General features: G+C 39.0%; 3 protein-coding genes across 3 annotated transcripts; 1 reads left to right on the forward strand and 2 right to left on the reverse strand.

Moving 5' to 3' along the window:
- Positions 1–2,840: 2,840 nt before the first annotated feature.
- caly (calcyon neuron-specific vesicular protein) lies at positions 2,841–11,760 on the reverse strand. Its single transcript, XM_044345774.1, has 5 exons — positions 11,649–11,760; positions 8,715–8,877; positions 7,953–8,069; positions 7,685–7,798; positions 2,841–4,527 (listed from the first exon to the last, which is right to left on the reverse strand). The coding sequence occupies exons 2-5, from the start codon at positions 8,841–8,843 to the stop codon at positions 4,288–4,290; spliced, it is 600 nt and encodes a 199-aa protein (XP_044201709.1). The 5' UTR covers positions 8,844–8,877; positions 11,649–11,760; the 3' UTR covers positions 2,841–4,287.
- An 8,609-nt stretch (positions 11,761–20,369) lies between these two features.
- On the forward strand, positions 20,370–22,233 carry LOC122979670 (trace amine-associated receptor 13c-like). Its single transcript, XM_044347324.1, has one exon. It carries the CDS (start codon positions 20,464–20,466, stop codon positions 21,454–21,456), a length of 993 nt encoding a protein of 330 aa, XP_044203259.1. The 5' UTR covers positions 20,370–20,463; the 3' UTR covers positions 21,457–22,233.
- Positions 22,234–22,576: 343 nt separating this feature from the next.
- Positions 22,577–27,170, reverse strand: nsmce1 (NSE1 homolog, SMC5-SMC6 complex component). Its single transcript, XM_044347325.1, has 8 exons — positions 27,011–27,170; positions 25,950–26,081; positions 25,597–25,718; positions 25,362–25,439; positions 25,135–25,281; positions 24,523–24,639; positions 23,027–23,153; positions 22,577–22,709 (listed from the first exon to the last, which is right to left on the reverse strand). The coding sequence occupies exons 2-8, from the start codon at positions 26,065–26,067 to the stop codon at positions 22,675–22,677; spliced, it is 744 nt and encodes a 247-aa protein (XP_044203260.1). The 5' UTR covers positions 26,068–26,081; positions 27,011–27,170; the 3' UTR covers positions 22,577–22,674.
- Positions 27,171–27,819: the final 649 nt, after the last annotated feature.

Here is a 27,819-nt window from a genome sequence, read left to right on the forward strand (position 1 = left end):
ATCCTGCTGCATCAGATAAATCATATAATAAGGAGATTTAAGCGCCGCACTGACACGTGCAGAGAGTGAAGATGTACTGACAGTGACTGCTAACAAAATCCATATACAGTAAGCATTATTCTTGTTGTTTGCACTCCCCGATAAAAGCAAAGAAAAAGAGAGAGTGGTGTAAGATATCGAATGTTAAAACTATCATGTTCACAGTACGTATTGCTTCAGCTAACATAGTATGTATCATGTTTAATGATCTGCTGAGAGAACATGTCTCAGAAGGTGTATTCAGTCATCTACTCTTAGACCTCGAGAGCTCTCTTAAATCTAAGAGCCTTTTTAAGTTGTATGAAATTTTATAGCTAGCCTTTATTCTTTACAAGAGTAAAAGTGACATTTTTAAAGTGACTTTAAACTTTTATCTTTCACTTTTTTTATTTGTGTTTTCCATTGTGTTGAAACGCTGACACTGTGTCAGAGGGAGCTGCGCAATCTTAACGCCTCCTGTGTGATCAGCCACAGGAAAAAGAAAAACAGGAAGACGGTACTTGCATCACCATACAACCTCCCTCCTTCTGTCCAAGATTTGAGTGACATCAGGGTTCGGAGGAATTCGATTCTGGGGGGATGTTAACGGCTAAATGACTCTTGGCACGGCTCTCCCTCACAATCTTCAGGGGGAATGCTGGGGAAGAGGAGGTGGGGGTGGGAGGGGGGACGACGACTCTGAATGGTCAGGACAAATTAAAAAGCCAACCTGCTATTTTACTGTTCAGATCTGTTGGTGCTATAAAGCAGGGAAACGGGGCTGGCAGCCTTTATGTGACTACTCGGGTGATTTTACGTGATTTTCCCCCGGCCCTGAATCTAAGCCTCTTTGGCACAACATGCTATGCCTTGACCAAGCATGGGCTCTGTAAATGCCCTAATAAATATTTTTAGCACTTTATTTAGTTCCATGCCCTGGGCCAACAGCATCTAAAGTATGTCACCCAGTAACAGTGGGGAGAAAAAAAAAAAAAACAACCCTAAAGGCTAAACAGGGCGTAATGTAGATTTAATTAACAAGCTAAGCATGGGCACACACACACACACACACACACACACACACACAACCTTCAAGCCACACATCCCTGGGTTTAGAGCAATGGTGTGAAAATATGTGAGTGTAAATGAGATGCAGACAGGCTCACAGCAGTGAACAGAGAGACAGAGAGAGAGAGAGGATGTGGCTTGGCTTTGAATTGCTAAACTAAACTTTTGAGGAGATGGAAGGAATCATATTTTGAATTCTGTGCATACTGATCATCTCTGAGCAACAGAGTGTAAAAGGAGCTGTAGGTTTTTCTTCAGCTGGTAATTTAGGATTAGATCTTTTAGACTCTGAATAACAAATGTGTCACAAACACACGCGTGTGAGTGAGTCTTCCCTCCTGTGTAGCTCAAGCAGAGGTGGAAAAAGTATTCAAATCCTTTACTTGAGATTAAAGTAGCAACACCAGATTGTAAAAAAAAAAAAAATACACCGTTACTGTACAACTAAAAGTTCAATGTGCTTATGGCAAAATGTGAGAATCAAAAGTAAAATGAACAATTCTGCAGAATGGTCCCTGTCACTGTTATACTGGTAACAGTTTATAATCCTGGGTGTGGAAGGAATCAGGAATTAACTGATAACTGCTGATCTTTGGTTTGACATTAAGGAACTAATTGTGATTCTCAGTAAAAATGTTAGTAGCTATTTGTTTGTTCTGTAGTTTGATGTTTCACTTTACTCAAGGAGGCACAAAAAAGTCATATTTAAATCATCAAAAATGAACGAGTAGTTGTTAGTTTTTTGTCACTCCGTGGCCGATTCAACATTAATCAGCACCGCCTGAATAAAGTTGTCAGTATGTTGATTCACTGATATCTGTGAGCCATTTATCACATAAAGTCCCATTAACATAGCGTCTCAGTTTTCAAGTAACTTATCAATATTTACTATATGTGACACAGTTCAGAGTTATTGAGGAACTGCTTAAAAAATGTTTTAATTATCAGGCTGTTCCTGATTTGTTCCTGACTCAGTATCTCACATATCTCACTGTGTAATCATGATATTATGAAATACAGTAGTGTTTTATTATTATTAATGATGCATAAATGTGCAAGAAGCATTTAAAGTTTTGGCAGGTCAAAGCAGAGCTCATTTGATTTGTTTTATATACAATATGTTGGGTAACTGAAATACTACGATAATGCATCATATTTTACAAGGTGTAATATTTGTTGTTTGTTGAAACTTATTCTGCAAAGTCGACGGAGTAAATGTTGTGGAGTAAAAAAGTATGATATTTCCCTCTGATAAGCGAAGACGTAAAGTCTAGCTCAAACTTCAGTTCATGCAATAGTTCCTGGATAAAAACACCTAATGGCAAAGTTTCATCGTTCTCTGTGAACCATTAATTCAGGTCATTAGAGGCGATGAATCTAAATCAACGGGGCTCGTTGTGAATGAGAAAACTCAACACTTCAGTCATTTTATTTCTGTCCAGTCGGTGACATCAGAGCAGATGTGTCTGATGTAAATGTTTGGCACCTGAACCTCGAGGACAAGCTGTGCTGTGATCTCACCTTCTTCCTACTCGCATGAAGAGTTTTGTTCCAAAACAAGACATTTCGTCATTTGAAAAAAAAAGTGTTTGAGCAACAAAAAGAGAGGAGAAAGGTAGGTCAACAAATCACAAAAGGCCCATCAGAGAATTGTGGGTAATATGTTTGCTCCCTTTTAAAATGAATATACATATGATGAATCGGGGAAAAAAGATTTGAAAACACAACTTTTCCATTTGAAAGACACCAAATAATCACACAGATAAATAGTCTGTTAATGAAATAAATAGAAAAACGTGAAGAAGCTTTTAGGTTGTACATTATAATCACTAATCCTATCTACTGCAGCTACTCATACATTCATATAAGGGTCATGATGAGCGTTACATTACCTCCGTGGTTCTACTGTACATGTTCTTTTCCTGTACAAGAGCGTTACAGAATACTTACAGTGACATAAATCAAAAACAGGACGTAGTAACAAAACTTGGATGGAACATAATTGGTTAGTTTTTACAGTCAGTTTGCACATATGAACATACAGCATCATTAAAATGTCGATTTTTTTTTTGTAGTAATACATTAAACGCTCTCAAGTTTTATCCATCGTTACAGGAAGTAGTTCACATCATATGTAATAAGTCTTCAAATGATTTACAGCAGCTTCGGAAAGTATTCAAACCCCTTTACTTTATATAGATAGATACATTTAATTTAAAATTGATTGCTTTTTTGGAATTATACACACAATTATCTATAATGAGAATGCAAAAAAAAACTTCCAGAGATTTAAAGTTTTGATTTTTGATAGTTTGATATTTTCCAGAGCAACTGTGTGAGTCTGTTTTAAAACAAGTGCAACAGAGCTGCACTCTTGAGATAATAAGATGCCAAATCAACTCATTTCAGCAAACTTAAAATGGTCAATTATAGTTCCTCGTCTTAATGGTTAAGCTGTCAGCACGCTCACTGATGATTTCATACATTCCCTGGAATAGACAGCGAGATAACGAGGTGCAGCGATGAGGAGAAACTCGCAGTAATCTCATTAAAACCTGTTATCTTCACTTCTCACTCCGTGCTCTCGCCTTGCTTCTCTTCTCTCACCTCCAACTTTCTCAGACAAGAACTGAGACAAGTACGCAAGTCATGCAGTTTGTACAACGCGCACACACACACACACACACTGCACATAGATGCGTATATACTCTACGTACATGTGCACTCATATGTATGTAAGCATTTACAGTGTACAGTTGTTCTACACGGGTGTATACACACATACAGAATGCAGATGGCAGAGTTTAGTCATGACTCAGTAACACTGTAAAAGTCAGGCACATTCTCCCACACTTTAATAACATTCCTGCCTTTAACCGCAGCAAGTCACCACACACACACATATATATATCCTCACACATACACACACTGCCACAGCTGGGTCTTTACTTGTATTAAATATTAACAGAATATAACTGGATTGAAGTTGAGTAAACTTGTGGTTTACGTTGCTGATTCCAGATTTTGGCAGATATTCAGACATATTTAAGGTTCTGACGCACCAGTATAGGTTTCTGTGGATTGTCTGGGGGAAGAAAAAAACATCCTGAACACACACAGACACACACACACACACACACACACCAACACACACAAAAATAACCTACGCTACCTCCCATCATGCTTTTCTATCAGCAACCTTCACTCCTCTCCCTCCAGCGCTCCTTTGAGTGGCTCGCTGCCTTGTTTGGCCATCTCAGCCTCCTTCAGAGCGCTGATGACTGGTAACCATGGCGATGGCAGCTCAGGCCCAGTCCTCTTGACCTGATTGAGGTGGCTGAGGGCGGCGTACAGCCCGGCGTTGGTGCTGCCGCGGACACCCGGCTCCTGCTGCTGCTCTGTGTAGTACATCTCCAGAGCTGCCGGGGTGCAGTGCTTCTGCTGTTAGAACAGAAAGTATGATTAATTATTATTATGATTATGAATAGTGATTTATAGACTTGTAAATGAACAAGTTATGAAGTGCAGTTCATGAAACCAAATACATGCATTTAATATTTTTATGCACTGTGAGTCTTTGTTGAAGAAATGATCAATATGTTGATGATGCACATTAACATAAACTGTCTCTCTTGAAGTGTTTTTTCAAACCTACAGTAATGTTAGTCTGTCTAAAAGTCTGGCAGTAATGTTAGATTGTATTCTGTAACTTGTAGTTATTGACGCAGACACTGCATGTGCACTGCGGGCTGTATTTACATATAAATGTATCTGATAACGGTGCTGTTTGTCTGTATTAATTGATCCACAGGGTACGAAATGGTTCTTTCATAGTCAGAGTTCATGATCCAACACACCTGTCCATGAGTGCGTTTACATGTACATTAGTATCTTAGTTTTGATCATATTGATGTTTACATGGAACATGAGAAACCTTCTTATTCATATGTTTACATGATCAAACAGCAGGCAGGTTTCTGATCGTTTGGCTGCAGGTGTGTCCTGATTCCTAAACATCTTATCTTCATGCATATCCTAAACATCTTCATCTTCATGAAATATACATCTTCATGTATATTTCTGAACTGACTGAGTTTCCTCAATGATCGAGAATGAACACAGTTTGGTTTCTGGCTGTCTGAACTGGATTTAGCCTCTCCATCTCCTCACTGGTAACTGAAAACAGCAGCGATGACTGACTTTCTCCTTTCAGCATGTTGATCATCACTCAACATCATTTACCATCATATTTTTTGTATAACTGACGAACTACTATGTAATTTTAGTTGATGACACACATGGCAGAGAGTTATTAGAAACCTGGATAAGGTCACAATATCTTGGATTCTATTAGAGTACTTCAAATAGTTTCTGAAACCAGGATTAGGTGTTAATAATCATAGCTGGGATACTCCAGGATACTCGTGCACATGTAAACACACTCCATAAGAAGTTCTTGAAACTAGCCCTGCTCATGAAGTGACTCTAAATCCAAGTAGCTGGTCGGAGTCGGCCGAGTTAAAGTGTCACATCACAAGAAGGACGAGTACAACAAGCACAAAACAGTAACCACCATGTACTACTGCGTTTGCAGTGACAGCTGTTAGGCAAAACTACAGGATGTGCGTTGGAAAAATGATGACATCCGAGCCCTGACACGCTTTCAGGGAGATTAGAGGGTTGGAAGTGGCTGCACCAAATTAAAATATTTGACAGAATAATTTTACATTTTCTCACTTGAGTCTAGATTATTCTGTCAAATTACCATTTCCAAGGCCAAGAAAAAAACTTTCAAGCTCAAATCAAGAAGTGCACCAGAGGATAATGCAGGGTTTGGAAAACTTTTGGATGCACACTGCTGGAAAAAATATTATATCTATAAAAAGTAAATGAAACAAGTTTATAGAGAAATCATGGACAGAAATGCACAGTAGAGCAAAAAGTAAAACAACAGAAGTACTGTAAGTGCAGGGAAGCAGAAAGCATTTTGGGTCACCAACTGGATTTCATTTCTGAAGCGTTACGATTCTTAAAATACAACAAAAATGCAAAGAAGAAATTAGCACCAAAGCCTCACAAATTCTTCAAAGTTTGTGCAATAAAGTTTTAGTTTCAGGTCACAGGTTTTAAGTTCCTGAAATTAAAAAACTGGCAAAATGTGTGTATACACAACCTTTATCAGTAGAAAATGGTGTCTAAACACTGTACAAACAAGCATTTATCTTGATGTTTATTAAGAAGTGTAGGATGCACTGTTTGAGGACAGAGAAATACACATCCTTACATACAATAAATCTTAATGGAACTTTACTAACATGCGCAGCAAATGTTTCTACAAATCAGATCAGGGGAGTAAAAATGCCTCCTGAAGTATTAAGTTCCTCTTAATCACTGAGCACACACTTAGTTAAAGATTTATATTACTAATAGGCCACAGCTGCCAGGCTCAGCTCAGAGAAGAAAAGTCAATTTAGTTTAGTTTACTTCACATGTGCTTTTTGAGGAGAGAAAAGTCGTGTATCATGAGACACTGTGGGTGAATTAAGTCAAACAAACTGAACGTCCACCCTGATGTTATGTTTGGGGAAGAGCACTCTGAGTTGTGTTGACCTCACAAGAGTTTCCCTTCAAGGATCCACTACCTGACCTTCCCTCACAGTGAGGAGTTGCACATCTCAAAAGCACAGCAGTGACTACGCCGCCCTCCATCCTCCATCCTCACTCCTCTTTTTATGTCTCCAACAACGCATTAGCAGGAAAAAATGCTGAAAGCAACTGTAACCGGCAAAAACTTCAAAAGCCTTGCCGGAAGGCCCCCTCCCTCCCTCCTTCCCTTCCTTGCTTCCCCCCTCACTGTTAAGCCTTTAATCACAGTTTAGTCACGCTCAGCCCTAATTAAAGACCCCTCCGATTCACAGGCGGGCATCCCAATCTCTGCCTGACCAGAAAGCAGGCTGCGTCGCTCCCTCTCCCTTCTTTCCTCTCCCACTCTCTCATTTTCTTCTGCGAGACAGGCTCTTTAACTAACATGCGTGGCAGCGCCGGCTCGGTACACGATGCCTCCAAGGTGTTGTTGGGAGATAATGAGTTTGGGTTTCCAGCTCCAGTGTTCAGAGAATCCTGCTCAAGTGACTGATGTGAGGGTGTGCCGAGAAACAAAGCACCAGATGAGCAGCATTGTAGACCGTGTTAAGTACCATTTGAGTGGGTGTCGCACAGACTGCTTTGGACTGGATAATGCAATAAGTAGTCTTTGATATCCAAGGACAAGACTCTGATATGAGCTGTTTCTACTGATCTCTGCTATGGGCATATTTACATTTCCTTTCTGCCTCTAAGTCATGTAAATCCACATGTTTATGTATCTGTATGTACATGGATGTGCAGACACATGCTTGAGTGTGTGTTTATGCAGAATCAGTTTTCTGCAAGGACAGTGAACATGTATTTGCTACGCTGATTTTTGGGTCAGTGGTTAAGGCTAGGGTTAGATTAAGTCTCCAGAAAATGAATGTAAGTCTATGTAATGTCCCCAAAGGTGACCTAGGTCAATGTGTGTGTGTGTGTTTGTGTGTGTGTGTGTGTGTGTGTCGTCTACCTTAAGGATGAAACCCTCTGGGCAGGTAAGTTGGTCATACCACATGGCTTTGTACATGAGTAGGAGGAGCAGGCTGGTCAGAAAGGCCAAAGTGATGAGGATCAGACCTGTGATCTGGGCGATAACACACACACACATGTATATACATTAAATGATAATAATCAATATTTTTCTTAATTTCAGCAAATCACCATGAACAAAGATCAAAACTGACATTGTTTCAGTCCGTTTCTCAATACTCTTATAACCCATCAGGTTGTTTTTGTACCTTAACTTTCTCTGAAACATCACTGTAGAAGTTGATATTCAGCTTCTTGATGTTGGGCACGTACAACTTGTTCTTCTTCTGCTGCAGCTGGTACTGTGTCGATGTCTTCACAATGACCTGAGACAACATACTGTCAATGTGACTCTGCGGGAAAAACAGCTCAGATTTCCTTACTAGCCATTATTTGTTATACATTACAGTTGATGGATGGTGTTGTGTTCGGTGTATCTACTGAAAACACTATTTTGCATGTCTAAAAATACATGAGCGTCATTTGCAAAAGCAGCCAGTTTTAATCGATGCCTTAAAAAGACATTTGGGAGCTGCAAAGTGGTTTTTATGGTAATGTTTCACCACCATCTGATCAGTCTGTGGAACATCCTGTGCTGTTGAGTATATCATCCAACCAAAATATGATTCTCAGGGCTTTCTTGTTGCATTATGTATTCAAAGAGGTGCTTAGATAGTATGGGCTGGTGCCAAGGTTTTAACCTGTGATGGCAGGTAAGGGAAGGTAAATACAGCAGCCTCAGTGTTGGAACTTTTGCTGAGAAGGTAAGTACGCCCACATGAATTTTAATGCTGTTTGTCCACACGTGTTCTGCAGTGAGCCGTAATGTGTTGGCCATGACTGTAATGCTGTAATGCATGGTGTGTTGTGGCCAGCGCGTGCTACTTGGAAACACAGTATTTTAGAGAAAAACAAACATAAACAGGCACATAAACAGATTCACAAACACAGACATAATAGGCCTTGCGTACCTTTTCTGCGAATGGCTGCTGGAGCTGATTGACCTCCAGGGGTGTGATTAGGGGGATGTTATCAAAGCCGTCGTCCGCAGACGGCTGTTTCTCCTGCTTATCAGAGAGATTGCTGCCCAGCTTCACCATGGCTGCTCGCCTGCCTGAAAATTCCTGGACAGATCTGGGCAGCGGGGACAGACAGCTCAGGTCAGACTGACTCTGATGGTGTGCTTTGTAAACAAATGTGACTGCGCTGCTGGTAGCTCACAAAAGAAGATGTAGAAGAGGACAGTGTGATGAGAAAAAACAGGACAGGACAAGAGTGATACAGATTGTACCAAAACAAGCAGAGAATTAAAATTTAAGAAATCTCTCTGTCAAAACATTTAGCCTGGTAAATTGAATAAAACACAATAAAAACATGATAGGAAAACCACAACTTTGAGCATAGCCTGTTCTGACATGCATTTTCTGAGTTTCTGAAAGATGCATTAAAGGAATAGTTCAACAATTTGGGAAATGCACTTGTTTGATTCCTTACTGAGGGTTAGATGAGAGGATGGATATCACTCACATGTCTGTGAAGCTACAGCAGCAGCCGGTTAGCTTAGCTTAGCACAAAGACTGGAAACAGAGGGAAACAGCTAGCTTGGCTCTGTAAAAAGTAACATAATCTGACTACCAGCAGCTCTAAAGCTCAATAATAGCTTAATTAACACATATTTTTTATTTGTTTAATCCCTACAAAATCTAAAGTGTAAAGACAACAATTTGCCATTTTACGGGGAGTTCAGTGCCAGACTATTTCTTGACTGGGAGCAGTAACTCTAACTAAATGCTTCCACCCAAGTCCAGCACATAACCAGTATACAACCACAACCTGTCATTCTACTCTTATGTGTTTGATAACACAGATTACACAAACGAGATATGGATCAATAGTGAGCTTTAGAGGTGCTGGTAAGCAGATTTTGTCACCTTTAGAGAGAATCAGGCTAGCTGTTTCCCCCTGTTTCTAGCGTTTGTGCTAAGCTACGCTAACCTGCTGCAGGCTGTAGCTTCATATTTGCCATTCAGACCAGAGAGTTGTATCATCTATTATTTGTGTTCTCTCTCAGTAAGAACGCATGTAAGTGTATTTCCCAAAAAGTCGAACTATTCCTTTAATAATCGCTAATTAACTGCTGAATAATTACATGACGTTATGGTTAGTGGAATTATAATTATGTGGGTTAAAGTGGGGGCGTATGTAAATGACTTCAGACTGTTTTTGCAACTATCCTCACAGGGAAAGTCGGCTTTCTTCCTGTTTATCAAATCAACAGTCTAGAGTAATCACATTTCATAACTACTGCGTGTGATTCATCATATATATATATATCTCAGATGCATCTCCTCCTTCAAGCTCTTCTTTTTAATATTTATGACGATTCTATTTTCTCTCCTCGATCAAACGATCATCTAAATGTGGAGGGAAGAGGTGAGGAGCCACTTATCTCATTCACACAGTGCAACAGAACACCTTCCCCAGCCAAAGACCCCACGGGCCCACTGACGCCAATGACTCACAATGATGATACACGCCAAAGGGGGGGCTACAGTTTTTATGTTCCAGGAGAAGTCTCTGATGTGCAGGAAATGTGTTTCTGGTAATGGAGATACTGGGTCATTAGCAAAGGCCTACTGGACACATCTACTGAGGATAAATAATATTTTCTGTTGATTGAGAAACTCTAACACACCATCAATTGTAGGATTTCAACCAACAACAGCCGTACACACAGGCGGCCTTCAACACTGGTGCAAAGTAATCACCTCTAAATGATGGAAAAGACGAAGATGCACATCTGCTTTTATATTACAAGCAGTTAAAGATCAGCATTTGTCAGGTGGTTCAAAGGATCTTGAATGAGTTTTTTACTCAAGGCTACATATCCGGTATCCTTGGTGTCTGTGCATGTGGGTGGATAAAGTGATCATCTGTGCTGACCACCATTTTCATCCCCACAGTTGGAGAGAAGTGTGGGAACGATGAATCATCCCGAATCTGTGATTAACAAATGAGCCGAGTGTTGCTGTCAAACACTCACTGTTCCCACACTCTGACAGAAAACACGCCGAGCGAATGGAAGAGCTGCAAACGACAGCTTTTAAATGCACAGTGACATCTTACAAACAATAGCCTCTATATGAAAAATGTAACTATGAGAATGATGATTGATTTAACATATTTTGACATATAATTATCCACAGACGGGACAGGGAAGACACAGCTTCCAAAAGGTGAATACGAGCGGTGTTATGAATAGGAAAGAGTGGGCTGTTTGCTGCCTGTGCCTCTCAAGTTCTTCAGGGTTCACTGGTCATGCATATCTGAACTTGCTGCATTGAAGACTGCTGCGACAAGACATACAGGCAGTGTAACCAGGAATCAGAGACACATCTACAGTAACAGCCTGTCCATGTGAAATAGAGAAAAAGATTGATTTTCCATTAAATTATAGGTCTGAATTATGTGTTATTCCAGCTGCTAAAGCCTGTTTTCTTGCCTCTTAAATCCCATGGTGCACCTTTTCTATTTAATGAGGACTATCCACTTCTTCTTAATGAGTTGTGGACTCTACTTAATGTTGCCAAAAGCCATAAAGGACAATTAATAGATAGGTATTTAACTGTAGCCTTTATGTGGAGGTAGAGCAAATTATAACACAGCCTGTCAGGGAGACAGTCCCAGTAACAACAGAATAAAGATTCATTCATTCTCCACAGCAGATTAATCATAATGAATTACCTGCACTACAAATCACAACCATGTGAAGAAACATGTCTCATATAGCGAGATATTCCGCAGAGGAGCTCCAGCATTTTACCCGCAAACACATCACTATCTTAAAAAAATCAGTCGGCTTCAGTCCCAGAAATATGAAAGCAGAAAAGAGAAGAAGAACTTACGGTGGTTTTCTCTGTTCTCCGGTCGCCTGTAGATGGGATCGGACCCCACTGATGCTGACGGGCACTCGGTGTGACCGCCGGTTGCCGTGGTGATGTGTGATTCACGGCAGGACTGCGCATGTAATTCAGCCTGAAGCGGCTCCGTCCTCCGGAGGAAGCTGCAGCTCAGTGTGAATGCGCATCTTAGCGCGGCTCACTGGGATCGTTGTGGCTGATCAGGAAATTGCGTTTGTCTGTGGAAAATAATCATATTTCGTGTTTATGTGCGTGTTTGTCATCAGTGTGCTGCTCACTGCGGTGGGCCTACAAACAGGGTCATATAATGTCTGGCTTGTCTTCGGATGGAAACACGCAAGACTCTGGATTTTAAAGCACAGTTAATTAATGGCTGCTAAGTATTTCAGCGTGCTTTGCATTTATAGTTTAGTGGAAAGAAATGACAAATGATAGGATCAATAAAATGCAAACCAATTAAGGGCATAATTATCTATAACATGCAAAACAACATGGAGGCTACCTCTACCCCAAACTGAAAATACACTCAAACTCAAATCTGAGCCACTTATTCTGTTTTTAGAGTGATTTGAAGGTATTTTGGTATTTATACTTTTACTTAATTAGATAACTTCTTTTATATATATAAAGTTTAAACTAGGAACGTTCCCAACATGTCCTTTAAATTTCCTCTTAACCTGTCTCCAGGTAAGCATTTTCCCATATTACAGATGAGCTGCAACTGACAATTATTTTCATTATCAAGAAAATTGTGAAAAATGTTGATCACAGTTTCCCAAAGCTTAAGATGCAACCTGAAGTGTCTTGTTTTGTCCCAACCAACAGTCCACAACCCAAATATTCAGTTTACTATCATATACAACTAAAGAAACCAGAAAATATTCACATTTGACAAGCTGAAACAAAAGAGTTTTAGCATTTTTCCTTAAAAAAAAAAAGATTCAAAACGATTAATTGATTATCAAAATAGTTGGTGATTAGTTTTCGATCGACTAATCAATCGACATCTAGGATACTCGGGCACTGAACTTAAGTTTTAACGTACTTGTGCATGACTTTAGTATTTTCATTAAAGCTAATTTTACTCAGAGTGAAATATTGTTATATAAATATTCTCCACTGGATGTATCTGACAGGTGTAGTTAGTTATTCTACACACAAAAAAATCATATAATGATATAAAATGTGATAGAATATTAAATGAAATTCTACCAAAAAATATATAAAGTGGTTATTTTAGCTCCAGCTAAAACTTAAATGTATTATACTTACACATAAATGCATAAAACAATCCAATAAAATAACTCTCTATTAATACTTTTACTACCTTAATGACTTTTTCTGCTAAGTATGGATTCACTACTCTCACTTGTAACAGTTTTTTTGTTTGTTTTTTTGAGGTATTTCTACACTTACTGAAGTAAAATATCTCAAAGGTTGTTCCTCACCACACATCAGTGGAGAATTCTTGATGTCTTGTGTATCATTATGAGCACATTACATATTACTAGCCTCAAATATTTTGCATCTTCGAGTATGTTGGGATCTTCTTCACTAGAATATAAAAAAATGCTCCGAGGCTGCAGAGCAAGATTCTGTTAAGATGGACAGAAGGTCAAAGGTCACTGGACATGGTGTAGCTTGCTTGCCTTACTAACAGATATCCTGTAACCTGAGGAATCTTCAAAGACATATTCAAACATTTGTGTATTTCTGGGTTTATTTACTCTTGAATCAAAGGTGTCTTGCTGTGAGGATCAGCGAGGTAGAGCAGCGTTCTGAAGGGTTTCTGATCCACGATGATCTGCTTCACCTCTCTCGGTGAAGGTGAGGGAGGAGGTGATGCATATGTAGGGGTGAGTTTTGAGTATTCTTTCATACGTGTGTGTGTTTGAGAGAGAAAGAAGAGAGCGATGGGTCCCAGAAAGAGTGGGAAGAAGGAGCCAGGCTCAACTGCAGATTTATATCAACCTTTTCATGGAAAGAGGACTCATGCTGTTTCCTTCTTTGGCCATGCCTGACTGTATGAATGCATTACGCCTTTAGGGGAGCACTCGTCCAAAAATCAGCTCTGAACCCCCCTCGCCCCCCTGCCAACCCATCAATTGGGCCTACATTTATTATTTTGACCTTTCCTTTGCAGGGGAGCCACATCAAAGTGGATCCTCAACTCTTCCCTCTGTAAGGAGACGGAGGTGTCATCCTCACAGTGTGAGAGGCAGACTGCCGGCCTGCGCTGGTTTTTGTTGTCAGTGGAGAAGAGAGACGGAGTCTGGGTCAGCATAATTAAAATGAGAATCAATTAGGCTGCGGTGTGTGGAAGAGAAACTGGGTGAAATGTGGTGTGTTAATGTGTGGGCATCCATGTGTGTCCCTTTGTGTGTGTTCGGGAGTTTATAACCTTTTTCACACATTCACAAGAACATAATAAACTCATTTTATTTATACATTTCCCACTATAAACTAAATATATACTTTAACTTACTTTAAAATATAGTTTTGTTTGCACCATGGTAATATTATTCTGTTTTATATTCCGACCTGAAAATATCTACAAAACACCAGCTGAGTTGATTTTCAAATTTGTTCCATTCAACACATTAAAGAACAAATTATCCTGCTATAAAACACTTTGGATCAACTGTGTTGTGTCTAAATTGCTATATAAATAAAGTGGAGTTGATAGTCCAACCAATTACTTGTTTTTGAGTCAGACATTGTCATGGTAATGGTAATTTTAGGACCTTTTAGCAACTTTCTTATAGCTTTAGGGGTCAAAAAAGTTTTTTTCTAGAGTGTATATTGAGATAAATAAAATATAAATTGGTTACACTTGACAAACAGATTCGTGACATTTGAAGCATATGGGAGAAAACTATCTACAAACTATCAAAAAAAAAAAAAGAAAAGTTATATCCCTTCAACACAAATATTAAATGATTTCACTTTTCACTCAACCGGTGTATCTGATGATATTGTTAAAAGTGATTCTTTAAATTTTATCACAAACATGTTTTTAATTTAAACGGAATCAAAAGTTTACCGAGATGTTCGCACTGAAGTAACACTTAAGAAGTTACAGTTCAGCTAAACTGTGGATTAAAAGCTTTTGTGCAGTTTTATTTGAGACAGAGCAGTGATGATGTGGTTACAAGAAAAAGAAGAATGGTGTTCGCCATAAACAAGACAACCGCAGTGCTTCTTTGTGTCTCCAACAGTTTCTCATGACCATTAAATATGGTTGATAAAATTCTGTATGAAAACCAGACATTTAAATAACATCCTATGAAAAGTGACAAGCCTGTTTTCTTAAGAAAATATAACCGTAAGATTGTATTTATGTCTAATTACAACAAAGATATAATTTTCATCAGCTTTAGGTCACTTTGGTCTTGTTAGTTATTTTGGTTAGAGTGAAGTTTTGGTCATGTTTTTACTTATTATACTTAAAATGCCCTGAAGTAATGTCTGCTCTTCTCAGTAAATATCAAATGGAAAACACTTATTTTCATACAAACAGTTACATATTTTCTATGAGAGATGGCTGATCCATCAACTTCTTGTAATTTCACTGTTATAAAATGCCCAGTAATCATTCTTTTCTAACCAAAACCAGCTATAGTTCAACTCAGACCCTCATTTCCAGACTTCAGCTGAAGACCAAATGAATAACACAGTAAATAAAGGTGACCTAAAGCACATTTTAGTTTTCTCCAGCCTTGATATTAGGGACACAGGACGAGATCTGCAGCAGATTACATTCAGACTAAGATGGAATCCTGCACGTAGCAGCCGCTCAGTTCTCCAACCTTCAGTCTCCTCCGTCCTGCCCAGCAGAGCCCTGACTGTCTGTGTCCTCCCTCTTTGACTGAAAACTCATCTTCTGGACGACATCGCCCTCTTCCACAGAGCAATTTAACCTCTCTAAAAATACCCCATCTGTCTTTTTCCCTGAGATTAATACCGTTCCCTTCTCAGCAGTCACTGCAATATTAGAAGGACACCAAGGCCAGAAGCTATTGCTTTTCTTATTTTAGGCTGCTAGTTATTGTTTGGGGTAAGAGAATTAGGGGTTATTTTGTAGCAACTATAATTCTGTATAAAAGCATGCAAGCATTAATGCCTAAAATAAAATCATATGGTAGTAAAAAGGAAAAAAAACAAGACCTAAATCAACCTAAATCAGTAAAGTAGGACACTTGTTATATAAAGTAAGGCGTATTCTGAATAACATACGATATAACCATAGAGTCAATATTATCTATTAGCATTGTTTCCATACTAAGAAACAAAAGTATTCATGCTTTTCCAGGTAATCCCAATATGTTTGCATTAAATTACCAGTAATTATTAAATAATGTTTGTTTGTTTGTTTGTTTCAAGTATGGATCTTAATCATCACACTTTTATATAATAAACAATATATATTCATATTTGAGCTCAGTAAAACACAATTAAATTCTGACTGATTTGCTCTCCACATCTTGTCTGCTGCACAGGTCGTAATTCTCCTCGAAATGTGAAAAGCAATAACAGATTTCATTTCTAAAAAAAGTACTCAGAACAGGACAGAACAGTGCAAGTTATTAGTGTGGGCAGTCCAGGTGATGTAAAGAGGTTAAAAATATTGCAAGAAACATAAGATTATAAAAGGTTTTCAAACATAAAACATAGCAAATTGGCTGATAGAATTAAGTAATTTTAAGAATGCTTCTTTAAATATTGTGTTCATGTGTCTTTAAAAGCTTTTCCATGCTCTCTATAAGATGTTTTTAAATTGGATGTCTTTTTAAGACGGTGATTTCTAGAAGCGGTAAGTGCACTAAGTCATCAAAGATATTTTAGATGAGTGTTGACCGCTTTACCAACAGTGCCATCTAGTGTCTGATTAACCACACGACCACTGAGTTTCTGCTCCAGGAGTCAGTAAAGGTTTGGCTCTGCAGCACTGATGGGTTTCAGACAGAGAAGCTGCAGCACAAACAGCATCACTGCAAACTTTCAGTTCAAACCACCGAGTCTGATGCATTACTGAGTCAGTTAGTGTTCATCATCAACAGATGGCAGCAACACATCAGTGAAGAACGCCTTCATTGTATAACCGGACACTGTCAATACAAAATCTGTTGATGTAACAATAAATCATGTTGATAGATGGTGATGAACATATGATACAGATTATGGTTTATTGTACTACAGAACAGTAAAGTAAATGTATCTTAATCATTTTAAGAACTGAACTGACAAATTAGATGATGATAAACTCACTTATTTCAACAAACTCATTGTGTGCCAATAGCTTACGAACTCTCTTTATATACCAAATTAATCACCTGTCACAGCCAACAATCAGAGAAACAGATTGACGTTTATTGGGCTTGATAAAATGGGGAAAGTCTGAAAAGAAATCAACAGCGCTGATAAATAAAGATGTATTATTAAAGGGTAGGCTTGCTATGTTTTTCAACCTTTTTAAGATGCTTTTTTTAACATATTTGAGCGCAGTACAATCTTACCATAGCTTCAGCTTTGTGGATCCTACCATCCCGCTGCAGCTTCTCACAGGACTCAACACTTAAATTCAGACATCTTTAGATGTTCTACATGATTCTTTCTATTAGGTTTCCAGTGTGGATGTAACCAAAAGACTGTGGAAAATATCCACTTTATGTGACTAACTCAAATGGCTAAAGCCTCATATTTATCATCAGATAAACTTTTAAATACATTTTGCTCAAAACAAGGACTGTGCATTTTGTCTTACCTTGAAAGTGTATTATGAAGAGATCTTCTAAAGGTCAGTATGAACAGGAGGAATGATTACAGCAAGAAAACTATTTGGGCACCTGACTATTGCTTTAAGACAGACTTGGAGAAATGTGAACCTAAGTAAAGGTCCTGCACTCAATTTAGCTTTGGTATATTCTGTATCAGTAAATACACTTGAGTTTTGTACAGTCTGAAGAACATTCATGGTTCAGAGTATAAAAATTAACCAGCATCAACCACCACTGATGGTTTGTTTATAATGTCCCCATTTATAGTTGCTAGTTTAAACCCATTTAATTAATGTTCATATTTTATATGATGGTGGTTGATTTTGGATGCAAAACAGCTGTAATTCCATCAGACAAATGTAATGTAGTAAAACTGATCGTAAAGTTATATTGATTACGGGAGTAATTTTAGCTTTGTATAAATATTATGTAGCCGGTGACCTCAATGTTAAGTTCCACTGTATTTTGCATCATCTAGGACCATCATCATCATCATCATCAAACCCATCAGTATCTTAGGGGAAACATAGAAAAACAAGTTAATAGATGGCTGTGTCAAGCACCTGAGGGGCATGTTACACAAGTGAATTCCAGTCAAAGGTGTTAATAAACAAACACACCCTTTAACATCAACACATGATGCAACCATATTCCCTCTTCACATGTAAACCATGACCACAGCTGGGAAAGGAAACATGAATGTACTTGTATTTCAAAAGTAGGGAGCAGAAAATGAAAATATGTCACATGAAAACACACACACACACACACACACACACACACACACACACACACACACACACACACACACACACACACACACACAAGCAAGGTAGAGAGGACTAAATGCAATTTTCTGCTATCCGACAACTTGTTACTAAATTGTTGGAAAGTGGAACATTTGCATTCATGCATCGCTACAAAGAGTTCACACAGGAAGAAACTGGGAGTACAAGTGTATACTGACTGAATATGCCATTTAATTAATAGTGTCTAATGAACAAGATCAGCTTCTGATAAGGCATCAGTCCCTGAAATTGTCTTCTCAGCAGAGGATGCACAGTTTGCTACATTTTATCCTCACACAGTTTTTCTACCAACACCAAGGTAAAAGTAGTACAAACAGAAAATGTTAAAGTGATGATAGGTGGCTCTAAAGAACAGTAAAAAGGCCAAATATAGAGTATTTAAACCATTGTCTCACTAACAGAAGTATTAAGTATCTTCTCAGCTCAATTACATCAGCTTAATACAAACCTGCTGAAGCACACAAACACACAATAAAGCAAACACAATGGAAGCAACCGAGGCTGAGCTCCACATCCTGAACAAACTAACAGCAGGGCCCTAGACTGTGTTGTTACTATTGAGTCACAATCTTCCCACACTGACTTCCATATGTGTCATTAACATCCTGAGGCTACGGCATCTCTGGAAAAAGATAAACAGATAAACACCGACAAGTTCAAAATGGTTGCATGAGTATCCTGATTAACGCAGCTACCTAGAGCAAAGATATGTGTAAACTTTCACTCTCAGATACGTGCTGGTGCTGCTCTGAACTCTGGTTTCAAACTGTGGCTCCCTGGTTGGTGAGATCAGTTGAGGTACTAGTCAGCAAAAGTTGGGGATAAAGTGGTAGTAGATAGTCTGCACTATGAACATCCTCTTGTCTGTTTGAGGCCATATTTGGTGGTAAATCTTCCCTTGGCTGAAGCAATAAACCACACACTGTGTGTGTCTATGACTATTCAGGTTGGCTGAAATGTTGAGTCCAATTATCAATGTATAGTTGGGCACAACTATAATGATATTATCCAGGTAAGCAGAAGCAAACAGTCTAAGTAAAGTGTGGTGAATTGGCCTAAAGCTGTGACCATTGATAGTAGCGGATTTCAAATGAGCATTAACCCATAATCAAAACTCTCGTTGATACATTTACAACAATTTTCCGAGTCATTTCAGAACCACTGAAATCCACGCAGAGCCGCAGAGATGAGACCTGAGTGGATCCAGCATGGCTAAAACCCAGTGCTATAGTCCTCGTCCACCGCCAGTCCTGCTACAACAGTGAAATGTGAAGTAGCTTTTTTGCACTCAACCCCAGGGGTGGTTTAAAATTGGTGTTTGAGTGTCATTTGCCCTCACAAGGGAGAGAACAGGTCAGCATATGACTGCTGTAATGACTGTGCTGCTCTCTTACTCAATGGGAGACGGTCATAAAAATGTGAAGGCTAGTTGGCCAGTTTTGGAAACTTTAGGCTTTAACTTATGTCTATGGATTTCCCACAAAACCAGATTACAGACACTGATTTCCTCTAGGCTTTAAAAGGTTGATGCGGTACGACTGTGCGGTCCATGGTGAGCCACCATTAAGGTTTTCTGGAACATTCTGCACTGAAAAAAGGAAAGAAATGAGCTTTTAGCTTTATTATGTCTTTATCCCAGACAGCTTGAAACGTATGTAGGGAGTTAGACTTCTTATGGTCAAATAAATCTCTCTCTCCATCTAACCACAGACAAAATAATAGGCATGTCAATCCTCCTTTTGAGACTTTGTTTTTGGTCTGAAAGTAAGTCACAACGCATGTAACTGCAAAACCCAAACAGTACATCTGTGAAAGTGAGTTGTATTCGATAAGACTCTCCTCTATCTCCTCTAAAACTATAAGAAAGTTGCCCATTTCAGAGAAAACGTCTCCATCTGTTGCATGAAAGCAATATGTTGCATCATGTAGCCAGGTATGAAAAGGGAGGAGGGAAAAAGTAAGGGGGAGTTGAGGAAGAGGAGGGAGGCCGCAAGGGAGACGGAATAGGCTGACAATAGAGGGAGGAGGTAGAAGTATGAGGGTACAGATTCAGTGGACACAAGCCAGCGAAGAGAGGAGACGGTGATGAAGACGATGACTGGGGAGTTGAAGAGCAAGGAGTGCAGTCAGAGATAAATGAGCTGCAAAATGTTTCGTATGATCAGAGTGCTGCTTGAGCCCGGCAGGTTCAGACCATCATCTCTCCTCTAGGTGATGGAGGGTCTGGAAGAAGCTGAGCTCTGCTACCCTCATCTCCTGAACTCATCCTGCAGGGGCACGATGCCTCCTAGAACCAAGGCCGTCATCCTCTACGCCCTGCTCTCCTTCATCGCTATGCTCACTGTGACTCTTAACCTGCTGGTTATCATCTCCATCTCCCACTTTAGACAGCTTCACAGCCCCACCAACCTGATCCTCCTCTCCCTCGCCATCTCTGACTTCCTTGTTGGGCTGCTGGTGATGCCCATTGACACTATGCGTTTCATAGAGACTTGCTGGTTGCTCGGTGACCACATGTGTGCTGCGTCTTACGTTATCGGCTTCACTCTCACCTCAGCTTCGGTGGGAAACATGGTGCTCATATGCATCGATCGTTATGTTGCTATTTGTCATCCTCTGCAGTACCCCAACAAAATCACTCACAGCAGAGTTCAGGTGTCTGTGTGTCTGTGCTGGGCCTGTTCACTTTTCTATAATGGGCTGATTTTAACAGACCATTTTAGGGAGCCAGACAGGCATAACTCCTGCTATGGGGAGTGTTTGGTTGTGATTAGCCACGTCTCGGGAGCTGTCGACCTTGTGTTCACTTTTATCGGCCCCTGCGCTGTCATCCTAGTTCTGTACATGAGAGTGTTTGTTGTGGCGGTGTCTCAGGCTCGTGTCATGCAGTCTCATATTTCAGCTGTTCCCAACGGCACCATAAGAGTCACAGCAACGAAATCAGAGAAGAAAGCAGCCAGGACTCTGGGTATTGTGATTCTTGTGTTTCTGCTGTGTTTCTGTCCTTTTTACTATCCTTCACTTGCAGGACAGGACATGTCAAACGGTGCCCCATCTTGGGCTTTTGTGTCCTGGCTGTTGTTTTTTAATTCTTTTTTGAACCCACTGATATATGCTTTTTTCTACCCGTGGTTTAGAAAAGCTATCAAGTTCATTGTCACCCTGAAGATATTTGAGCAAGACTCCTCTCATGCAAATATACTTTAATGTCACTAAACACACGCATTGTAGAATTTACATGACCCATATTACCTAAAAAAAATCACTACGCTCATCAAAATTTAACTGCTGTTGGTCATGTTTTACTTTTTTGTTGTCATTTGTCCCAGTTTCTCTCTAATCAGCATCTTAGTCTGGCAGAAATTAGGACACAGCATACATGTACTATAGAGCTGAAATATTAAAGTCATTTATGAAGTAATAATGCCAAACATTTAATAATTTCAGCTTCTTAAATGTGAGAACTTGCTGCTTTTCTTTGTTTTTTGGACTATTTTTTATTGTCAAACAAAAAAAAAGGCTTTGAAGCTTTGAAAATTGTAATGGGCATTTTATAGTACAAAGTATTAATGATTAAAAGAGAAGATAATCATCAGATTTTGTAATAATGAAAACAGTTTTACTAAACAAGTTGACCCTCCCCATACAGTCTTTTCTTTAAAAACATTTAACACAGTATGTTGTTTACCTGTAATTCTGAACCTAGATGGACTTGAACAGACCGGCTGACACCGATGGGTTCAGGACGGGTGAAATTTTCTACTGAGTGGTTTTGGCTCTGTTTATGCTAACGTTTGCTAAATGTCATGAGCAGATAATTCACTTTTGATTTTAGCAAATGTGACTCAAACTGTTATTTTCTGAGTAGTTCAGTTTTAGAGAAAAAGCTCACACTTTATAACGTGATTCTACTCGAACTGTCAACAGAGGTGCCTTTTCACATTAGCTCAAAATTTTGCAAATGTTTAGGGAAGAGAATATGTTGTAAAAAAACATCACTCAGCATCATTAATGTGATTGATTAACACAGAAAATCAAGGTAATGTATGAATTGTGCGTGTAAGCATTTAGCAGCAAAACAAAACTAATGTCCAAACCATATCAACTTGAGGAGTAAAATGTTTAACGGCAGACTTTATGATATTTTATGTCTCCCCTAGTTTGGTTAAACTATTAATGTCCTTGTGATAATGAGGTTTGACTTCTGTCTTTTTAAATGTCTTTATCATCAGATCAAGAACTAGATCCTTGATCTGATGATAAAGACATGTCAGTGCGACACATTCTCATTTATTTTTGTAGAGAAAATGATTTTTGAAAACGATGATTGAAATTTATATTACTGTAGCAGGTTTATTACAAACTTTTGTTAAAATGATACTTAACAATTTCAACAAATAAAAAACACATTTGGTACTGAAGTCCTCATCTTCTGGAGTGAGATTTGGGCCGTCTGACTTCTGTAATGAACAGATCAAATAATATGTGAATTATACAAGGTTATTTTCTTGTTCTTGTCACTTGTCATTCACACATGAGAAGGAGACATATTTAGACATATTTAGCATTTATCTTACATAAATCAGACAATTCCAGCGGTATATCAATATATTGAAAAATTAAACATGCATAGTTTTCCTTGCAAAGTAAAATCTCTTTGGGATGGAGCTGGAAGGTTGTTTTTCATCAAGCATGCAGGAAAAAGATGGACTTTTAAAGTGCATCTGTGTGATTCCTGTAGGTGTAATATGTGCATGTATAAATAAACAATAAATACCAGGGATTTCATGCGGCCAGAAGTCATCACAAGCTGGACACCGTGGCTCTGATCTTCCTTTGAAGTATCTGGCCACACATGGGTTGTGTATTTTTATGCCACATGTAGGATTCTCACATATTTGGCACTAAAAAAAACAAAATATCAATCAGATCAGACTAATACTGTGAGCAAACTCGTTTAGAATAAATGTCTTATACACACACATTAGCTGGACTAAAGCAAAACTTACAGTCACCTTATACAAGACCAATGCAAATTTAACAGCTGCAGCTTAAATATCTCAGATAGTATTGCTATTTAAAGAGTAAATTATTGGTCATTTATATTCATGTACTCAAGAACAAGTCTAGTCGCTATAATCATAATTACTTTTGCTCCTCATGTGCTTATCTCCAGACGACTTCAAACAATAAAATTATTTAATTTATTTAATTCATTTCATTAAAACATCTGGTTTCAGACTCCTATAGTCACAACCAAAAACACAGATATCTATAATGTCACTGCCTTTCAATTACAAAAAATTGTATGGGATAGTGTCTTTAAGAAAAAATAGTTCTCACCAGTAAGGAATGGCTTGTCTACTTTATAGTAGTGATTGAAGGAAATGAGTAGTAGGCCCTGTTGACACCTGGCATTAACATGCGTCTTGGGTGATCTGATCACAAGTGGACAGTACAGTACTCTAAGTACAGGTGTGAACGCAACCGAGACGCATTGAGGACTTATTGAGATCCGATCACTCAGATCATATTCGGAGGTGGTCTGAGCCACATTTGGCCACATTCTTTTCGCAGTGTGAACGCGTCCTGGGCCACTTTGATGGACCGCCTACTCAACTGACGTCCTCTAGTTCCCAGCACACTAGGCACAGGAATTGAATTGCGGCCTCCCAAGCTGTGTTCAACTTGTTTGATTATAGGATAAACAAATGCATTATTTTGTTTTTCTGTTTTTCGTGTGAATTAAAAAAGCTGAAATCTTCCCCTAACCCGTTTTCCTCTTCAAATCGGCAATTGGATTAGAAATTAAACCAAAACCAGAAAATAACTTGCTGCACTGCTCAACATAATGAGCTCAGGATTTCTCAGGAGGACGACTGCTTTACTCCAGTTTCACTGTATGAACCTGGACTGTGTGTGTCACAGCTGATATATTGGATGTGTAGAACAAAGAACATTAATCACCATTAGATCCTCACTGATCCTGTCGACGTGTCGGGAGATTTAAATAATCAATAAAGTTATGCTGATGTTCCTCGTGCATAAATGTGCACAGTGTCTCTCAATGGGGAGACACAGCTGTGGGGAGACTGCTGCATATAACTCTGTATTTGTTTAATATATATATATATTAATAATATTATATATGTTAATGCCAGGTGTGAACAGGGCCTTAGAAAGTGTATAAATGACAGAACTTTACCCCTTTCAGGTATTTGAGGGGAACAAGGGGGACGTTACAAAGTTGATAATCAACAGAGAAACGTTTACCTGGAAAGCAATGTAATGACAGATGTGGCAGACTTTGACCTGGTCTTGATACATTGTGCGGATGTACGGTTCCATCTCAATGATACCTCTGGTGGACAAGGTGTATTCACCCCGTTTCTGTATGAATCAACAGAAATCAATCACAAACCATATAAATCAACAAAGTGGGAGCCAGATGTGGTCGGGTAACACAGTTAAGGGACATGAAATATATCATTTGAGGAGGAGATGTATGAATGTCATGTAAACTGTTCTGAGAAATGAATCTAGACTTTGTAGCAATTGTAGTATGATTAATTGTGTTGATTAATTTCTCATATTGCTTCTTGGTTCCAACAGCACATTTTGGATTTATGAATGTGACTTTTTTATTCTTGTTATAAATATTTTGCAGCTTTCACCAGATTGAATCACAAAACGTTTTTCTGCTTCAGTGACCAGTGGTGATCAGTAGTTAAATCTATTAATACAGTCCCCTTGAACTGAATATATTATATTATATATTATATCTTATAGCTTTCTGTCTGCACAGAGTGCCTGCAGTTAGCAGAAACTGGAGCAGAGAGCACATCACCAAAAATGTGAAATCCTGGTGGAGATGCTGTATTTTACCTCGCTGAGCCACTTGTCATGCACCAGTCGGTTCAAGAGGTGCTCTGTCTCGCTCTTCTTCAGCTTTTTGGACGTCAGGGTGTCAGCGCTATTCAGAATGTCAGTGGAGGAGGCCTTGCCAGTTTCAGAGCTCACGATCAGGTCCACCTGAATCAGACCAGCTGACATAAGTCATGACACAATTTCTACTAAGAAATACAGGTTTTAAAGCAGTTAATTTAACTCACCGTTTTCCTGAACAGCTCCAGCTCATTATCTGCATAATCTGATGACATTCTGGTGACATCAGTCTCAGCCATGTTGACCTGGACAAGAAATTGTAATTAATAATGCCTCCTGGTGGCTCAGCACTTCCCTTCTGACAGAGACAGGCTTTTTTGTTGTGAAATAATTGTGCCTCAGTCACTAAGTAGGACATAAACTTGACCGCACATGCCTGGCACTGCAATAAACATCACTAACCAAAGCGTAGTGCTGGTGACCGTTGTCTTCAGACATTCCTTTTCTAATCTGCATGAACATGGGCTGCAGCTTTGAGTTGATGGTATCAATGAAGTCATCCAGTCTGTCAGGAACATGCTGTGCTGCAAGAAGAAGACACAGGTTGTTAGTCTAAGGAATTGGCCAAATCCTTTGCATATGATTTTTATTCTTCTGTTCATCCTTCATTATGATGACCACAATTTCTACCTTCTTTACCATTTAATGAATCAATCGTAAAGTCAATTATCAGGCTATAAAACATGAAATATTGAGTTATTCTGGATTAATGATTTCAGTAACTGTCTATATGAACAGGATGTAAAATGACTCACTGTTGTGTGTTTCACAACAACGCTGATAGAGTGTCCTTGCCCCTTGTTCATCAACGATGCCATTGACCATCATGGTTTGTAAGAATCTTCGATGGCTGTCATCCATCTGTCGTGACATGGCTGCAGACTGACCTAAACACAAAGAACAAACTTCAACTTCAACAACTATATGGAGAAATGGTTCTTTAAGTAAAGCAATGTTAAATGAGACAGATGAATACCACACTCTGTAAGAGTGGTGCTGGCCTGCAATCTCTGCTGTCACAGCTATCAAAGTGACCTTAAAATACTATGTACTACTATTGAAATCTACGGTTAGCTTTTGGAAGCTCTCACCTATCTGAAGGGCTGGCTAATGAAGCCCTCATTACTAGATTGAACCACGCTGCAGGATGTCCAGTAAGAGACAGAGAGATGGAGTTTAAGTTCAGTACTTTATAGTCAGGCTTCTTCACCACATACAGAACATCTCATACACACACACACACACAGACTAGTAATTTCCAGTGCAATAATGTGGCTCTGGAATGAAAATATTAAACATTGTTGAATATGCATATATCATATACACATATATAAATGCATACATATAGCTATGAATATGTACATAATTACAGATCCACACGTATATGAATATTTAAGTTAAGGCACAGTTATGATAATATAATAATAATTTAATGCAAAAGAGAGAACGTAAAAAATAGGAAATCTCAATCTCCCTACTATCAAATATCAACTGCGCATGCGTGGATGAGTCGCGGCAGAAAAGTTTTGAAACTTCCACACAGTATCAATAAACAGTGTGACATGCTTCAGTAACATCTCGGGAATGAACGAGGCAGTGCTAGTAAACAAACACTTCACTTAATATAACATATGCGCAGCAATTACCAGCTCCGTTGACACACAACGTTGGCTATCGACGTAGTATGATACGATTAACACTACAGGTTTCTACAGAGCTAACATCAACAGTTAGCTAGCAACAACAGCAGATCCTGTATTTTACACGACATACGATATATCACTTTACGCACAAATGACAAGAATTGAACACTCACAGTTTTATACACGCACAACACGTTGGGATATTTCCAGCATCCGAAAGAATAACGTGTCCGTCATCGGTAAGTTTCCGTCTCTGTTTCCTTACTATCAGGATGCTTCTATTGTGTATCGTTTTTGCGTCCGTTTAGATGAAACCCATGGCCACGCCCACTTCCGTATGACGAAAGCCTCGACGGAAGCCTCGACGGCTGCGTTCCCATGGATACCGCGTACACGCGGGTCCCGCGAAATATGACAGCTCCAGCAAAGAACTTACATTGTAAAAGGGTGAAAGCTAATTGGTCGTCAACATCAGCACACTGCAGAGGAGGTACGCCTCCGCCATTTTGGACTGAAGGCCACTACCATAATATCAAAGACCTTAATGACGCCAATAAAACTACAAACCAGCATGAAGACTTGATGAACAAGGAGCAAGGACATGCTATCTGCGATGTTGTGAAACACACAACAGTGAGTCATTTTAGATCCTGTACATATAAACCGTTACTGACATCATTAATCCAGAATAACTCAGAGAGCACCCCAGTATCAGGACACTGGATTCATAACAGGTCAAGGCCTATTTCTCATCCCTGATGAGATCCCTGAATCAAAAGAGTAGCACTGCCCCTTTAGCTCTTAGCAATGTTTTTTTTAGATAATTTTCACCTTCTGAAGTTCAACAAAATGTTTTTATGTTTTTAAATTTCTTGATTCTGGGAATATTTTCAGTTTTAGAGCCTGATAATTGACCTTATGATTGATTCGTTAAATGGTAAAGGAGGTAGAAATTGTCTTCATCACAAGGAGGACTTAAAAC

This window comes from Thunnus albacares, chromosome 3 (assembly GCF_914725855.1).
Source record: "Thunnus albacares chromosome 3, fThuAlb1.1, whole genome shotgun sequence".
Classification (NCBI taxonomy): domain Eukaryota; kingdom Metazoa; phylum Chordata; class Actinopteri; order Scombriformes; family Scombridae; genus Thunnus; species Thunnus albacares.

Bases quoted from the DNA above. Each gene is read 5' to 3' on its own strand.
- LOC122979670 (XM_044347324.1), top strand. From the start codon at position 20,464: ATGGAGGGTCTGGAAGAAGCTGAGCTCTGCTACCCTCATCTCCTGAAC.
- nsmce1 (XM_044347325.1), bottom strand. From the start codon at position 26,067: ATGTCACGACAGATGGATGACAGCCATCGAAGATTCTTACAAACCATG. The intron at 25,282-25,361 runs GTGAGTTAAATT...GGTCTGATTCAG, and splicing joins TGGAGCTGTTCAGGAAAACG to GTGGACCTGATCGTGAGCTC. The intron at 24,640-25,134 runs GTAAAATACAGC...TGATTCATACAG, and splicing joins ATGACAAGTGGCTCAGCGAG to AAACGGGGTGAATACACCTT.
- caly (XM_044345774.1), bottom strand. From the start codon at position 8,843: ATGGTGAAGCTGGGCAGCAATCTCTCTGATAAGCAGGAGAAACAGCCG. The intron at 8,070-8,714 runs GTACGCAAGGCC...ATGTTGTCTCAG, and splicing joins AGCAGCCATTCGCAGAAAAG to GTCATTGTGAAGACATCGAC. The intron at 7,799-7,952 runs GTACAAAAACAA...GTTATCGCCCAG, and splicing joins ATGTTTCAGAGAAAGTTAAG to ATCACAGGTCTGATCCTCAT.